We start from the raw sequence: 16,603 nt of genomic DNA, 5'->3' as shown, positions 1-16,603 counted from the left end.
CGCTCACCTGAGTGTAGGTGTCTTCAATGAAGAAATCAGCGGTGACCATGATGAAGATGGCGATGGGTACGCCGAAGTCCCCGATCATTCGACGAAGCTGTGAGCAAAGAACACTGGGGTGAGGGCAGCAGCGATGCACCGAGAAGGGAAAGGGCAGCAGTGCCCACAGATGTGAAGGAGCAGCGATGCACAGAGATGTGAAAGAGCAGCGATGCACAGAGATGTGAAGGAGCAGCAATGCACAGAGATGTGAAGGAGCAGCAATGCACAGAGATGTGAAGAAGAAGCAATGCACAGAGATGTGAAGGAGCAGCAATGCACAGAGATGTGAATGGGCATCAATGCACACAGAGATGTGAAGGAGCAGCAATGCACAGAGATGTGAATGGGCATCAATGCACACAGAGATGTGAAGGAGCAGCAATGCACAGAGATGTGAAGGAGCAGCGATGCACAGAGATGTGAAGGAGCAGCAATGCACAGAGATGTGAAGGAGCAGCAATGCACAGAGATGTGAATGGGCATCAATGCACACAGAGATGTGAAGAAGTATCAATGTGCACAGAGATGTGAAGAAGCATCAAGGCACACAGAGATGTGAAGAAGCATCAGTGCACACAGAGCTGTGAAGGAGCAGCAATGCACAGAGATGTGATGGAAATCAATGCACACAGAGATGTGAAGAAGCATCAGTGCACACAGAGATGTGAAGGAGCAGCAATGCACAGAGATGTGAATGGGCATCAATGCACACAGAGATGTGAAGGAGCAGCGATGCACAGAGATGTGAAGGAGCAGCAATGCACAGAGATGTGAAGAAGCAGCAATGCACAGAGATGTGAATGGGAATCAATGCACACAGAGATGTGAAGGAGCAGCGATGCACAGAGATGTGAATGGGCATCAATGCACACAGAGATGTGAAGGAGCAGCGATGCACAGAAATGTGAAGGAGCAGCAATGCACAGAGATGTGAAGGAGCAGCAATGCACAGAGATGTGAATGGGCAGCAATGCACACAGAGATGTGAAGGAGCAGCAATGCACAGAGATGTGAAGGAGCAGCGATGCACAGAGATGTGAAGGAGCAGAAATGCACAGAGATGTGAAGAAGCAGCAATGCACAGAGATGTGAAGGAGCAGCAATGCACAGAGATGTGAAGAAGAAGCAATGCACACAGATGTGAAGGAGCAGCAATGCACAGAGATGTGAATGGGCATCAATGCACACAGAGATGTGAAGGAGCAGCGATGCACAGAGATGTGAAGGAGCAGCAATGCACAGAGATGTGAAGGAGCAGCAATGCACGGAGATATGAAGGAGCAGCAATGCACTGAGATGTGAAGTAGCAGCAATGCACAAAGATGTGACGGAGCAGCAATGCACAGAGATGTGAATGGGCATCAATGCACACAGAGATGTGAAGAAGCATCAATGTGCACAGAGATGTGAAGAAGCATCAATGCACACAGAGATGTGAAGAAGCATCAGTGCACACAGAGATGTGAAGGAGCAGCACTGCACAGAGATGTGATGGAAATCAATGCACACAGAGATGTGAAGAAGCATCAGTGCACACAGAGATGTGAAGGAGCAGCAATGCACAGAGATGTGAATGGGCATCAATGCACACAGAGATGTGAAGGAGCAGCGATGCACAGAGATGTGAAGGAGCAGCAATGCACAGAGATGTGAATGGACATCAATGCACACAGAGATGTGAAGGAGCAGCGATGCACAGAGATGTGAAGGAGCAGCAATGCACAGAGATGTGAAGGAGCAGCAATACACGGAGATGTGAAGGAGCAGCGATGCACAAAGATGTGAAGGAGCAGCAATGCACAGATATGTGAATGGGCATCAATGCACACAGAGATGTGAAGAAGCATTAATGTGCACAGAGATGTGAAGAAGCATCAATGCACACAGAGATGTGAAGACGCATCAGTGCACACAGAGATGTGAAGGAGCAGCAAAGCACAGAGATGTGAATGAACATCAATGCACACAGAGATGTGAAGAAGCTTCAATGCACACAGAGATGCGAAGGAGCATCAATGCACACAGAGATACGAAGGACCATCAATGCACACAGAGATGTGAAGAAGCATCCATGCACACAGAGAAGTGAAGGAGCATCAGTGCACACAGAGATGTGAAGGAGCATCAGTGCACACGGAGATGTGGAGGAGCAGCAAGGGACACAGAGATGTGAATGGGCATCAATGCACACAGAGATATGAAGAAGCATCAATGCACACAGATGTGAAGGAGCATCAATGCACACAGAGATGTGAAGAAGCATCAGTGCACACAGAGATGTGAAGAAGTATCAGTGCACACAGAGATGTGAAGAAGCATCAATACACACAGAGATGTGAAGGAGCATCAATGCGCACAGAGATGTGATGGAGCATCAATGCACACAGAGATGTGAAGAAGCATCAATGCTCTTAGAGATGTGAAGGAGCATCAATGCACACAGAGATGTGAAGAAGCATCAATGCACACAGAGATGTGAAGGAGCATCAATGCACACAGAGATGTGACGAAGCATCAGTGAACACAGAGATATGAAGGAGCATCAGTGCACACAGAGATGTGAAGGAGCAGCAATACACACAGAGATGTGAAGAAGCATCAATGCTCTTAGAGATGTGAAGGAGCATTAATGCACACAGAGATGTGAAGGAGCATCAATGCGCACAGATATGTGAAGGAGCATCAATGCACACAGAGATGTGAAGAAGCATCAATGCTCTTAGAGATGTGAAGGAGCATCAATGCACACAGAGATGTGAAGAAGCATCAATGCACACAGAGATGTGAAGGAGCATCAATGCACACAGAGATGTGAAGAAGCATTAATGCACACAGAGATGTGAAGGAGCATCAATGCACACAGAGATGTGAAGGAGCATTAATGCTCAAAGAGATGTGAAGGAGCATTAATACTCAAAGAGATGTGAAGGAGCAGCAATGCCCACAGAGATGTGAATAAGCAGCAATGCACACAGAGATGTGAAGAAGCATCAATGCACACATAAGGAAGAGAAGAGGCAGCAACACACACATAAAGAAGAGAAGAGGCAGCAACGCACACGGAGATGTGAAGAAGCATCAATGCTCATAGAGATGTGAAAAAGCATCAATGCACTCAGAGATGTGAAGGAGCATCAATGCACATAGAGATGTGGAGGAGCAGCAATGCACAGAGATGTGAATGGGCATCAATGGACACAGAGATGTGGAGGAGCATCAATATACACAGAGATGTGAAGGAGCATCAATGCACTCAGAGATGTGAAGGAGCATCAATGGACACAGATGTGGAGGAGCATCAATGCACACAGAGATGTGAAGGAGCATCAATGCACTCAAAGATGTGAAGAAGCATCAATGCACTCATAGATGTGAAGAAGCATCAATGCACACATAAAGAAGAGAAGAGGCAGCAATGCACACAGATGTGAAGAAGCATCAATGCACACATAGATGTGAAGAAGCATCAATACACACATAAAGAAGAGAAGAGGCAGCAACGCACACATAGATGTGAAGAAGCATCAATGCACACATAGATGTGAAGAAGCATCAATGCACACATAAAGAAGAGAAGAGGCAGTAACGCACACAGAGATGTGAAGAATCATCAATGTACACATAGATGTGAAGACGCATCAACGCACACAGATATGTGAAGAAGCATCAATGCACACATAGATGTGAAGAAGCATCAATGCACACATAAAGAAGAGAAGAGGCAGCAACGCACACAGAGATGTGAAGAAGCAACAACGCACACAGAGAGATGAGAAGAGCCAGCACTGCACACACAGATGTGAAGGAGTATAAATGTGAATGAGTACCAACTCACACAAAGATGTACAGAGAGTAATGCTAATGCAACAATGCAACAGGGCAGAACGAGGAGTGACACAGTTGGTATCTATCCGTTCTTTTTTAGGGGATCCTGTGAAGTGAAGGGGCTCAAAAGTGCGCCTTCAAAAGAGAGATTCAGTTGTGTGTGTTTTTGGGGGTGTGCCTTCTTGTGTAGATAACCGTCAGAGTGTGGTTTTAAGTGTAAAGTCCACTAATGTCTGAAATTTTCAAGAAAATTATGTGCAAGTGAAAAAACAGGAGTTGAGTTACGAGTGGATAGTCAGTTGGTGAGGCTGGACTTTGACAGCGGCTTTTTGAGTTTCACTATATTGCCGGGTTATTTAACAGGTTTTAAGTTAGTTAAAATTTTCTTTTTAATCGATTTACTTTGAATGGATATAATGAAGGAGGCCTACAGCTGGAAGAGTATTGGGCACGCAGAACCGTTTAAGGAACATCATCAAAAAAGCAAAATGACTCAGCATTAATAGGTTGGCAACAGCAGAAAGGGTTTAGGGATCGTCCTTCTCCCAGGTGCTCAGGCACAATCAGTGCTTGTTGAAATTCAAGAAGGAGCATCGGGTTGAGGAGAGCGCACATGGTGGTGAGGAGAGAGGCGCTGAATACATTACAGAGGGTCATAACTGATGGCATCGTTCAAGGCTGTAGAGTCTACAGAGAGGTTAGCTTCAATGGTTAGAATGTGGAAGTAGGAGGCAAGCTAAGATTTTGCGAAGAGCTCAGAATTCTGAATGCAAATATTTTGAAGGAGAGTATCTCACTTCCAAAAATAACTGTAATGTTACTGACTTTCAAAGGCGTAGAATGTTTCTAAAAATTAGATCTCAAATTAACATACCATGTAATTCATCTGCACAAAGACTCCAAGGCCGTTACAACGTTCATAACTATGAGGATTATTTAGTTTGACATTTGAATCGGTGTTAAATGTGTCTTATTTAGAGAGCATGAGAATGTTATGTGCTTTCTATATGACATTTGTTTTGTAAGACTGAAGGGGGAATACGATGAAGCTTTGCCATCTGTGGATGGAGCATAGTTAAGATCTGGTCTAACACTGCAAATGGAAATTGTACATTTGTGATTAAAAAAAATGTAATATTTGTGGTACATAATGTTTAGGAGAATGTAGTAATCTGAAAAGTAAAATGGTGATGGTGATTTAAGAGGCTTAGGTTTCCAAGGAGAAAGACTAGTTTTTCTACATCATGAAATTTTCCTAGTTGTAGCTTGTGGGGATTTTAGTACTCCAAAACAACCACTCGCTGAAATAATGCCTACAGGAGAGAGTGTTTGCTGCAGAGGACTATAAGAAGTGTGTAGAAAGCTATCTATGAAGCAGTCATCTCAAAAACTAGAATAGGGGTCCTTGCTGCATACCAGCTCTTATAAGTGAAGGCTGTAATTGTCCTTGAAGAATGAAACTGGTGAAAATGCTATTACAAGGGTGGGTTGAGTCAGTAATGGAGAAAGAAACCTTGGCATGTATGTGAGCGAGTAAGTGCTGCCTGGGCGAGGAAGTGCTTTTATCTTAAGAGCTGGTCAAATGCAGCTGATGAAAGTGTTGAATCTAAGAGATGGAGGATGGCCCTGGGCGGCGGAAATCCATGGTAGATTGTTTGTTGAGAATGCTGTTAGCGGGGGCAGTGAATGTTAGATCGCAGGAATGTGGGATAGTGGTGGCAAATGTTGGTGATATGTTGGCTAAGTGAGAGGGTAATGTGTCAGCAGGGTATGAAGGTTTAAATGTTGTGCGATGAACCAATGGTCGCCTTACCTTCCCTGGGAAGAAACCGCTGTTCTTGAACTTGCGCAAAAAGAAGGCAATGAAGAAGGTGCCTGCCATGAGAATCAGCGAAAGCAGTGCAGTGTTGGGCTGTGGGTACTGTGGCGGCTCCGCTGTCGTTAAGTTGTAGTGTCTCTGCAAGGGATGCTGCTGGAAAATCTGTAGTTCCAAACAAGAAATGTTTAGTAAGAGACATATGACATGTATATTATAGGCCTCTTGGGCCAATACCTATGCATGCTGTGCTAGTCTCTGTAAACTGGAGTCCTCTTTACCTTGATCAGCTTGGAGAAGGTTTCATAGATGAAGATGAGGGAGATGAGGAAGGAGAAGATCTCCTGGGTGAACCGAGAGATATATCCCACAAGGAAGCTTCCTTCAAAGGCAACAATTATTATGACAATTAGGATCAGCCAGAAGCCAATCCAGACACGGCCCACAATGTACTCCATGTTGTTGCTCTCGCAAAACTGTGGTATAAAAAGAAACATGTAGCGAGAAGTAAATGTTGATGTCACCCAGCTCGTAAGCCTCTGCATTCATAGGTTAGATGCACAGAAACTTTGAAAAGGAATGTTGTGGCGACTATATCACCATCAATTTTAGACACCCACGTAGTGCAGGAGATATGATCGAACTTTCATACTCCTGGTTAGGCCAGGTCCTCAATAAGTTATTATCCTTAGGATTCTTTTACAGACAAGCCCCATTGGAACAGATCCAAAACTTCCAACCCACACCCATCTTATCAGCATCCATCTAAATCTCTAGAAGCAATTGTTGTTGTCCACTATCAGACCTGCCTGAGTACTAGTGACCAATGGGGTGCACGGCTGATGTACTGATCAGTAATTTACCCCCACTTTCAGACCTGAGTGTTCTTCAATCGGTCTGTTCACCTGAATCTGAACCCAGTAGGGAATGCACACAACTCTCAGGACTTCTATCAACCTCACAAGCCTACCTCCCCTCCACCGCTCACGGCTAGTAATATCGTACTGCTGAGCTGGAACATAGCTCGAGCATTGTCTAAATTATGTTTGGACTACTGGGTAGATTATATTAGTTTGCATGATAGAGTTCTGCTGCAGGAACCCTGGACTGTAAATGAAGTGCTTTGTGATGATTTTACTTGTTATACTGTTCCTGCTATTCCCTCAGCCGCAGGTCAGACACAGAAGGGTTAGACATCCTGGTTTAAGACCACCACAGAATTCTCAATTTCCCAATTTATATCATTAGCTAGCTGATTCAGCCTTTCTACCTGACTTGATCAAACAATTTTTGCATGATTGTCATCAATTTTTATAACAATAATTTTCCAGCTAAGGATAGCCCTAATTTTTGCTTTTTGACCATATTGCAGCTCTTGATCATAAGTACACTAGCATTGGAAAGGAATAGGAGTGTTAAAGCACAGCTTGGGAATTCTAGGGGTAGTTGTTTTACTCTCATCTATTGAACTATGACCTTTGTAATCCCATAGACAACACACACCACTGCTGCTGCATCTACCAGAGGGGGCTGCTGTTCTGTCGTTGATTAAATTTTCATCACAAGGCAATTACTTAAACGGATTATTAAGTGGATGATTTGCCTTAGCATTTGTAGTGATCATAATCCGCCTATTATCACCTTAGAAAACCTCAAGGCAGACCCAAGAAAGAGATGGGGTTTAGTTCAAACACTACATCAATAGGGGATGGCTGGAGGCATGTATGGCGGACAGTTCACAGTTCCTGGAATGTGAACAAGCATCTCTCTGAACAGTGTAGAATGAGATTAACAGTTTCATAGCATCCAAAAATGAATACAAGAGCTCATTCTAAGCAACCACTAGGCAACTTGAACATCCCACGGTAAGTACCCAGTAAGACTGCAGACAAACAACTACAGTAAAAGATGGAAACTATCAAGAATCATAAATCATGATCAATAAATGGCACAACCAAAGTCTGTTTCGAAGAACAAAGGTCCTAAGCAAAGTAATGATGTAAACACAATAATTAGAATATACCAGCGATGGGTTACTCTAACAGTCTAATGTCCAGCCGGACATGGAGTTTTATTTATATAATGGAGAAAATAAAGTTAGAAATACTTTAAACATCATAAGTAGTGAGGCACAAGCCTGTACCTAAAAACGACCAGGAAGTGTGGGGAAATGGGGTAACAATACAAACAATTAGAACCAAAAAATCATAAATACAGGCAAAGACTTTGAGCTTTTGGCCACATGCATTCAGTTATAAATAGCAGCAAGTTTTGTCTCAACGTCTGTTTTTATTCTACCCCCAAAAGGGAGTACGCAGGAGAAAAGGTGACAGTTACACAGCGATAAGCCTACAACCCTCAAGGGGCCGGCCGCGTCACGAAAGAATTTGCAATAACATACTGTGTGTACATGGTCAGTAATCACGTCAGTCTCGTATCCCAATCGGGCCGGCCGCTGTAAAGAGTAGTGCGTGCTGTCCACCACGCCTAAGTGTCACCAATCATAGGGTCAGGCCCTTAAGATCGGGCGACAACCAGAGGTCTAACCAAAACAACTATCGGACCATAGCGGTCCAACAAACAACCAGGAGCCTAGAGGAAGGCAACGGAATAATAAGGATAGTGCAAAGAGGGAATAGAGGGAAAGACAGAAAAGAGAAAGTTGGGAAAGGGGGAGCGAGAGGACCCGAAGAGGAGCAGTCGTCGGGGCACACATCAGTAAGCACAGTTCGGTCTCTAGGGCCATCACCTCATGGGTCTACGAGGGGTAAAGGGGATCACAGCATCATCTATTAAACGCAGCGCCCTCAGCCTACGAGGCATGCTTCTCGCATGTTCAGTTTTGCACAGATAGGTCACCAAGGGCTGCCAACTTTCTCAAAGCGTGTAGTGCGAGACTGTAGTCTCGCGGAGAGCAGTTCCATAGTGATGACCTGCCAGAGTCTTCCAAACCATGCGGCAAGGGGTGGGGGGCTTCCGCCTTCTTCCAATACAGGGCAATAAGTTGTCTGGCAGCACCCAGCATTTGTAATGATATATTCCATTCACTTCGGGTCAGAGCGAGCAGATTGGCAGGTTTGATTCCCAGCAACACTGTACTAGCGGCATCAGGCAAAGGGAACCCCAGGACCCCTCTTATGTGGCTCAGGACCTCTTTCCAAAAGATAGCGATCGGGGGGGCAGGTCCACCAGATATGTAGGAAATCCCCAGGCACATGATGGCACCTCCAGCAGCCGGGAGAGGAAGAGGGAAACATTTTATGCAAGCGCTGAGGCGTGTAATACCACTGTGTCATTACTTTGTACGCGTTTTCTTGTTGTGGTATGCTGCGGTACACATTGGGGATATCTCTCCATAAGCGAGTCCACTGTGTCGGCGTGATGTCGGCTCCCAGCGTCGTGTGCCATCTTTGTTGGTACCGTTGCGAGGACGGAGTCTGAGGGTGTTGCAATATCTGATAAATCTGGGAAATTAGGCCCTTCGTGTCAGTGCAGGAGCGTGCCAGGCGCTCGAACGGAGTAAAGTCCCAGGTGGCCCCAGGGTATATCGCGTCGGTCAAGGCCCAATGGTGCAGCTGGAGATATTGCAACTCAGCTTCAGGTGGAAGCCGAAACTCCTCGCTACAATGGGCAAAATATTTAAAGGTACCCCCATCAAAGAGATCCGTAAGGACTCTGCAGTCACCCTGTGTCCATTTACCAAAGGCTCTGGTGCGATAAGCCGGTGGGAACCACGGGTTGCCCTCAATAGGGGTGTGCGGGGAGGGAAAAGTCGTGAGACCCCTCCGTACCGCTATCCTATCCCACACGTCCAGTACTGTCTTTGTGGGCACCGCCAGATACGCGCTCGGAGACCGCCCCGCTTTATGAGTCCAAGCCAAATCCCAGATAGTACGGCCAGTGACCGCCCTGTCCATATGGAGCCACCCTTTCTCACTCCTCCTGGTGCCCCACTCCACCACAAATCGCAGGTGAGCGGCCCAATAATAATCCGCTAGATTAGGGCATGCTAGCCCTCCGCGATCTCTCTGGGCCATAAGGAGTGCTTGGGAGAAGCGGGGTCTCTTATTCCCCCATATGAAGTTGGTGCAGTCTTTTTGCAAGGCTCGGATATTTGGCAAGGGGATAGGCTTGGGCAGGCACTGAAATAGGTAAAGGAGTTTGGGCAGGATAGACATTTTGATTGCATTGAGTCTTCCCAGCCATGAAGGGATAAGCGATTTCCATCTTCTCAGGTCATCAAGGATCGATATGCGACAATCTTTCCAGTTAAGTGACGACCAGCCTTCTAGTGAGGGGGTCAGGAGTAGGCCGAGGTATCTAATGTGGCGAGCGGTCCATCGGTATGGACATAACTGCTCTAGTGAGGGGACATCAGACGGAGGGATCGTAAGGTTAAGTACCCAGGACTTATTGTGATTGATTTTCAGACCGGAGGCACCTTCGAAGGTGCAGAGCGCTGCATGGAGCGCTGGTAAAGACTGTCGGGGCTCCGTAAGGGTAAGGATGAGGTCATCTGCGTAAAGCGCGACTTTATGGATTTGTCCACCCATCGGAATGCCGTGAATGCCCGGATTGCGACGGATCATATCCGCCAGAGGCTCTATCACCAAGGCAAACAGCAAGGGCGAGAGAGGACAGCCCTGCCTAGTCCCTCTACCGATGTCGATCGGGTCCGTTAACCGCCCATTCACGCGGATCCTGGCCTTTGGCGCAACATAAGGTGCCATGATCCTGGCGACCATCTTTGGACCAAGCCCCACTTTGCAAAGGACCGCCTGGAGGAACGACCAGTCCACCCGGTCGAACGCTTTCTCAGCGTCCAACGAGAGGAGACAGGCCGGGATCTGCCAGTGGTGAGCCTTCCCCACCAAATGCGCGATTTTCCGTACGTTATCGGCTCCTTCGCGTCCACGGATAAAGCCCACCTGATCCGGGTCGACGAGGTCAGGCATATGGGGGTCCAGCCGTTTAGCCAGCACCTTGGTATATATTTTCAAGTCGGTATTGAGTAGCGCTATCGGGCGGTACGACAAGCAAAGTGTGGGGTCTTTTCCAGGCTTCGGAATTAAGGCTATTTCCGCCATTCCCATGTCTGGGGAAGGGCCCTGGCCCTCATCAAAAGAGGCGAAAAGCCGAAGGAGGCAGGGACTTAGCTGAGACTGGAACAAGCGGTAGAAGGAGAGTGGCAAGCCGTCGGGGCCTGGCGTCTTCCCCAGATTGAGCTCCTTAAGATCCGAGGCTATCTCGTCCTGCGTTATCGACTCCTCCAGAAGCTCAGCCATGAGGGGGTGCAACGTCGTCCCGCTATACTGCTCCAAGACTTCTTCCGTCAGGGCAGGAGTTGGCGGTTCCGCCGTGTAAAGTGAAGCGTAATAATCCCGGAACGCCCGCAGTTTGTCCCCCGCCGCCGTCGCTCCGCCCCATTAGGGAGCACCACATTCGCAATATGGGATCTGGCCGGCTTGACCCTCAGCCGTCTCGCTAGGAGTTTTCCAACCTTATCCCCTCCGTCAAAATGCAACTGTTTCAGAGCCAGAAGGGAGCCCTCAGCCCTGTTCGTACGCAGCAGTCGCAGTTGACCCCGAAGATTCGCCAGGTGGCGTCTTGTCTTCAAGGTAGATCCCTCCTGATCCTGCGCCTCCGCAGCTTTCAGGTCCCTCACCAAGCCATCTTCCACCGCCCTCCCCTCTCGTGCCCTCGTGATCACCAGGGATATAATGTGGCCCCGTATCGTGGCCTTAAAGGTGTCCCAGACCACCGAAAAAGGAGTCTCGGGCAGGTCGTTGGTCTCAAAATAGGAGATAATGGCTGCACAAATGTCCTCAACAGATGCCTGATCACGAAGGATGTGCGGTGGCAGATACCATTTCCGCTCTCGGGGGGGACAGTTCCGCGGATCCCGACGGAGCAGTTCCACATGCACATGGTCCGAGATGGATATGTCCAACATCCCCACGTCCACCACGTCCCTGAGGAGGTCATGGGATAGGAACATATTATCGATGCGAGAATAAGAGCGGTGGGCGCTCGAATAAAAAGAGTACTCTCTCTTATCCGGGGAAAAATAGCGCCACGCGTCAAACAAACCTAGGTCGCCAATCTGTTTGCGAAGCGCCAGAGACATCGCCCCAGCCCCGTTAAAGGAGCCCTCACTCCGGTCGATCGTTGGACACCATACCATGTTAAAATCTCCCCCAAGAATCAGAGAGGGGCTACCCTGACGTACCTGCTCGCGCAAGAGGTCTCGGAGGAAACAATCCTGCGCCAGATTGGGGGCATACACATTGCACAGTGTAAGACGTCGTAGTCCCACCTCAACAGTCACCTTAAGGAAACGGCCATCACCACTTCGGAAGAGCCTATCCTCCCCCGCCTGATGCCAGCTTTGCACAGAATCGCCACCCCTGCCGTCTTCGTATCCGCCGCCGCCCAGTACTGGAGCGGGTATCTAGGATGTGCCATGCGCCCAGTGTCAGCCCGAAGAAGGTGGGTCTCCTGCATGAAAACGATGTCCGGGTCATGCCGCAGAAGGTAGTGCCAGATCTGCTTGCGCTTATTGGGCGAGTTAAGGCCCTTAACATTAAGGGACAGGATCTTTAGGGGGCCATTCGCACTACTAGCCATGGCAGGGAGCTCTAGAGTTTGCTATCAAAACCACCCTCACCCATCCACACATCATCCAGACACCCCGGGCATGGATCCCCCCCTCCTCACCCCGTCCGCCACCCCTGGCACCCTCCCAAGTCCCGCACAGAAGGAAAGAGAAAGAAGAAAAGAGAGGGAAAGGAAGATAGAGGCAGCTAGGAACATAGAACAAACATTCATCAGCCGGACCGGCTGGCAGCATGAACCATAGAAGTGCGGCCAACAGGGCCAGAGTTCTCTGTCCCCAGGATAGGGCATCCTACACCCGTAGGTTCGAATGTCCTTCGGGATGTCACTCCCCAGGGGGCAGTTCAAGAGGGACATGGCTATCAGAACGCACCAGGAGGTATGGAGCCCCCACCGCCCCAGGCCCAGGGTAGAGGAATCAGGGGCCCGTCAGTCCCCCACCGCCACTCGACCCCTTGTCCGCAGAAGGAGACATGGGAACAGTACCTCAGGAGGAATGCAGCAAGCGTAGCACCATCCTCACGGCGTAGGAGGGCGTGAGTTGGGAGGACGCCCCTCTGGATCGGCCACGGCCTCCTCAAGAGCTTTAATGTGGGCAATAACGTCCTGTCTAGCCTGGCTGTGTGTGGGGTCCTCAACAGGCGGGGTGCGTCGTCTCCTCGGCACCGTGGACCAGTCAGGTCCAGTTGGCGTTCTCTTACGGGACGAAGGTCTAGAAGGGCTCTCCGGGGGAGAAGACGTGATATGGAGAAGCCGCTCCGCCTCATTGTACGACCTGAGAGCTTTGCGCCGACCCTCACACTGGAAAATAAGCGCGAAGGGGTGGCCCCACTGGTATGAAATGTTCATGCTCCGCAGCTTCTCCGTCACTTGGCGGAATGCACGTCTGCGCTTCAAGGTATTAGGCGCCAAGTCCTGAAAGATTTGAATCTTATGGCCCTTGTATTGGAGGTCAGGCTTGTCCCTCGCGCGCTTCCAAATCTCCTCCTTCTCTACAAAAAAGTGCACCCTGGTGAGGATGTCCGGTAGGAGGCCCGATCTTCCCGCAGGGGCCGCCACTCGATGCGCACGATCCAGAGTGGGGGGCGAGACGTCTTCATCTCCTCGGACCTCATGGAGGAGCTGCGCCACATAATCCATCACGTCCTCCCCTTCTTCTCCGAGCGGCGCGCCACGGATACGGAGGTTATTGCGGCGACCCCTGTTCTCCAAGTCTTTCTGCTTGACCTGGAGCTCAATGTTCTGTTCCTCAAGGGCTGTCAGGTGCTGCCACAGGTGTTCTTGGTCCTCCGTCCGTGCGTCCATGGTCCTCTCCAGGCCATCCACACGGTCCCCCAGCTCCGTAACCTCCCTCTTGAGCTCAGTAACGCAGGAGTGTACCTCAGTTTTCAGGGATCCTATTTCCGCTTTAAGGTCAGTCATAAAGGCGGCCATAAACGCCTGGGTAACCGGCGGGGAGTCCGCAGCCACTCTCGACGGGCCCTCTCCAGCGTCCGGAGCCCCCGTCTTGCCCCACATGGCTACTACAGTGTTGTCTTTGGGGGCCGCTGCCGGGTCGGCCCTGGCGCCTCTGTTAGTGCACGTCATCTTCTCTCACGACCGGGGGGACCACCTGCAGGCCAAGATCCGCCTCACCACAGCGTTCACACAGCACCAGACGGCAATAACAAAGCACGAACAGCAGGGGGGGGGGGTAGGGAGGCCCACCGGGACAGCGCACTAGTCAGGAATAGATGGAGCAGGCCCACACCCCGACCACCGGAGGGCCCAGAGTCCAGATCACCCGGCTCCCGCAGCAGCAGGACAACAGCGGGCCCCCCCTCCCCCTCCGAAGCAGTCCTGGCAGCTCACCTCAAACTAGCAGACTGGGCCCACTGAGCCAGGGCATCTAGAGACGGTCAGTCCAGCCGCAGGGCGTTCACTCCTCTCCGGTCTCGCTGCTACTGCTCACCTCGAGGGCCACCTCCGCAGGCTCACCTCACACCGCAGCCTCGTCGTGTCAGCAGGGAAACGGACTCCACACACCACCAGATCCCAGTACTCCACCGCTTCACTCCCACTGAGGCTAGATCTGCGCCGATGCAGGCAGGGAGCCAAAGGAGGAACAGCACCAGTCCACAGCCAGAGCGCTCCGCACACAGCCACACCACCGCCTCGTCACCGCTCACCCAGTGCTCCTCAGAGTATCAAGAGGGGCACCGCTCACCTGCAGTCCTCCAGGTCTCGCTCCTCGCCGGTTCGCTGCACCGAGGGCTCCACTCCTCCGCTGCAACCAGCAGCACAACACAGGGGGGGGAGGGCGCCCGGGCCGGCACCCCCACACCGAGCTGCCTTGGTCAGCGCTGTCAAGAGCTTTAGTCCTCGCTGGCCGCCTGGAACCTCCACCACCGCATGTAGGGGCCGCACCACGGGCGTGCCCCACAGCCTTAGAAATCCACTCGCAGGCCTCTCCCGCGGCGCACAAAATGGCGGGTCTCAATGTCCAGCGGAGCCCGTCTGCGATGTCCCACCGCCGCTTGCCCTGTGCCGAAGAGCCACCCACAGGACTCTCCCTCTCCGGTCCTCAGGGTGGGAAGCGCCAGATAGCCCACAATACTCAGGGCCCCGCACCCGGGCCACAGCCTCAGTCCGCCGGACACCACAAGATGGCGGCCCCTCCTCACCCGATCCGTGCCGGGGACCCAGCACCTCCGCTCACCCGCTGCTCGCCGGGGCTGAAAGAGGATCAGCCGCTGCAATCTCAGGGAGCGCGGTCTCCGGGGCTCTCCAGGAGTGCGCCAGCAGCGCTCGCGGTCTCGCGCTCACCTCCCTGGCACTTTGGGCGACGTTAGAGGCGGCTCGGGCACCGAGATGGCGGGCACCCCTCCGAGCCTCCGGCCGGCGTCAGGAAGAAGCTCTCATCCTCCGCTCTCCCTGCAACACACTCGACCGGACTCAGCGTCAACGCCAGCAGCCCCCACCAAACAGCTCCGGGGGCGGAATCTGAAGCCCCAGACTCCCCTTTAATAGCTTAGTATAGCCTGGGACAGCGGGAGCTCCAACGAGATGCGTCCGCTCACGGCGCCATGCAAGCCACGCCCCTCAGCAGCAAGTTTTGACATAAAATAGATACCACAATAGTTAAACACAATGGATATTTGTGGTTCTATTTGAAATTGTCGACGTTTCGATCCCTCGCTCAAGGTAAAATAGGATCATCATCAGGACTAGAGATTAACATTTGCCTGGTTAACCCCTTACATGCTGATGACGAACCCCAGCCGTCATGCACTACAGTGCTCGTGTGCTGATGACGGCTGGGGTTCGTCACGGCCCGCCCCTGTTCGTGCTGTTTACAGCACACCAGGGGAATTGCGGCCGCATGGAAGGGGTTAAAAACATTTAGTGCCTGTTAGGGTAAAAACACGGAGACAAAAGACATTGGCCTATAAGAAACAATGACAAACAATTGAAAATGTTTACAGTATGGCAGCGAGTTTTTGACATAAATACAACTAGTGCTCTTACAGACATTCGTGGGGTGCAAGTTGGGTGTTTATGGTTTCCAGAATCGACCATGCGGTATCGGTTGTGACTAATAACGGCGTGAAGCCGGAAGTGCCGCCGGAAGTGCCGCCGGAAGTGCGATGTGAAGCGAATGGAGGCGTCAAGTGTCTGAGACCCGCTGGCTTAAGTCGCAAAAGGATCTTCAGTTAGAACGATTCTGTGCTGGTGGTGAAGACTAATTTAGAAGTGTTGGGCTAAGACAAGAATGCTAGAGGAATCAGGAACCCAGGCTTACTGGGACCCCCAAATTGTCATGAAAATGGCCCGAAAGTGAAAATCTATGTGCCGAAAATGAGGGAAAAAATATATATTAATTCCGCGACGATGTGACTACTAGTTCGGGCTTGCAATTGTGCCGCAGGGAGTATGAAGACTCGGCGAAGAAGCGCCCTTACCAGTCAGCAGAAGTTCCAAGGGAGGATATCAAGGGGGTGGAAATCGAGTCTCCGTAGCTGAAAAAATGATAATTGCAATAATGAATCAAGGGGGATTCTTTGAGGACGTGATTGTGAGGGGAAGGTGAAACAGTGCACAGTCGTGCGTACCTCTGTAAGTTATACGGAAAACATGAGTGGTAGTCCGGGAAGATGCGAGCGGTAGGGCAGGGAGGAGGGCACAGCCGCCGCTCTCCTCAGGGTGCTCCTAGGTCCAATGTGGGTGGTTGTTAGAGTGCCGTACCAGATTAGGTGTAGAGCACGGTCCTAAAAATAAATAAAATAAGCTGATAAGCCTCTTAGAGTATTTTGAATAAAAACCGAC

The 16,603-nt window shown here is 50.4% G+C and overlaps 1 protein-coding gene across 2 annotated transcripts in view; it reads right to left on the bottom strand.

The window, feature by feature from the left end:
- The window catches only part of SLC4A1 (solute carrier family 4 member 1 (Diego blood group)), a 191,986-nt gene that overhangs the window by 28,222 nt on the left and 147,161 nt on the right, over positions 1-16,603 (bottom strand). For both annotated transcript variants that reach the window (XM_086923900.1, XM_086923901.1), the window contains 3 exons: positions 5,965-6,159; positions 5,681-5,848; positions 8-97 (listed from right to left, as the gene is read on the bottom strand). In XM_086923900.1, the coding sequence (XP_086780026.1) occupies positions 8-97; positions 5,681-5,848; positions 5,965-6,159 (453 nt within the window). The remainder of the gene's footprint in view (positions 1-7; positions 98-5,680; positions 5,849-5,964; positions 6,160-16,603) is intronic.

Source organism: Lissotriton vulgaris, chromosome 5, assembly GCF_964263255.1.
Source record: "Lissotriton vulgaris chromosome 5, aLisVul1.2, whole genome shotgun sequence".
Classification (NCBI taxonomy): Eukaryota; Metazoa; Chordata; class Amphibia; order Caudata; family Salamandridae; genus Lissotriton; species Lissotriton vulgaris.
The sequence above is the reverse complement of the archived record's forward strand: the minus strand, read 5'-3'. Positions and strand labels throughout refer to the sequence as shown.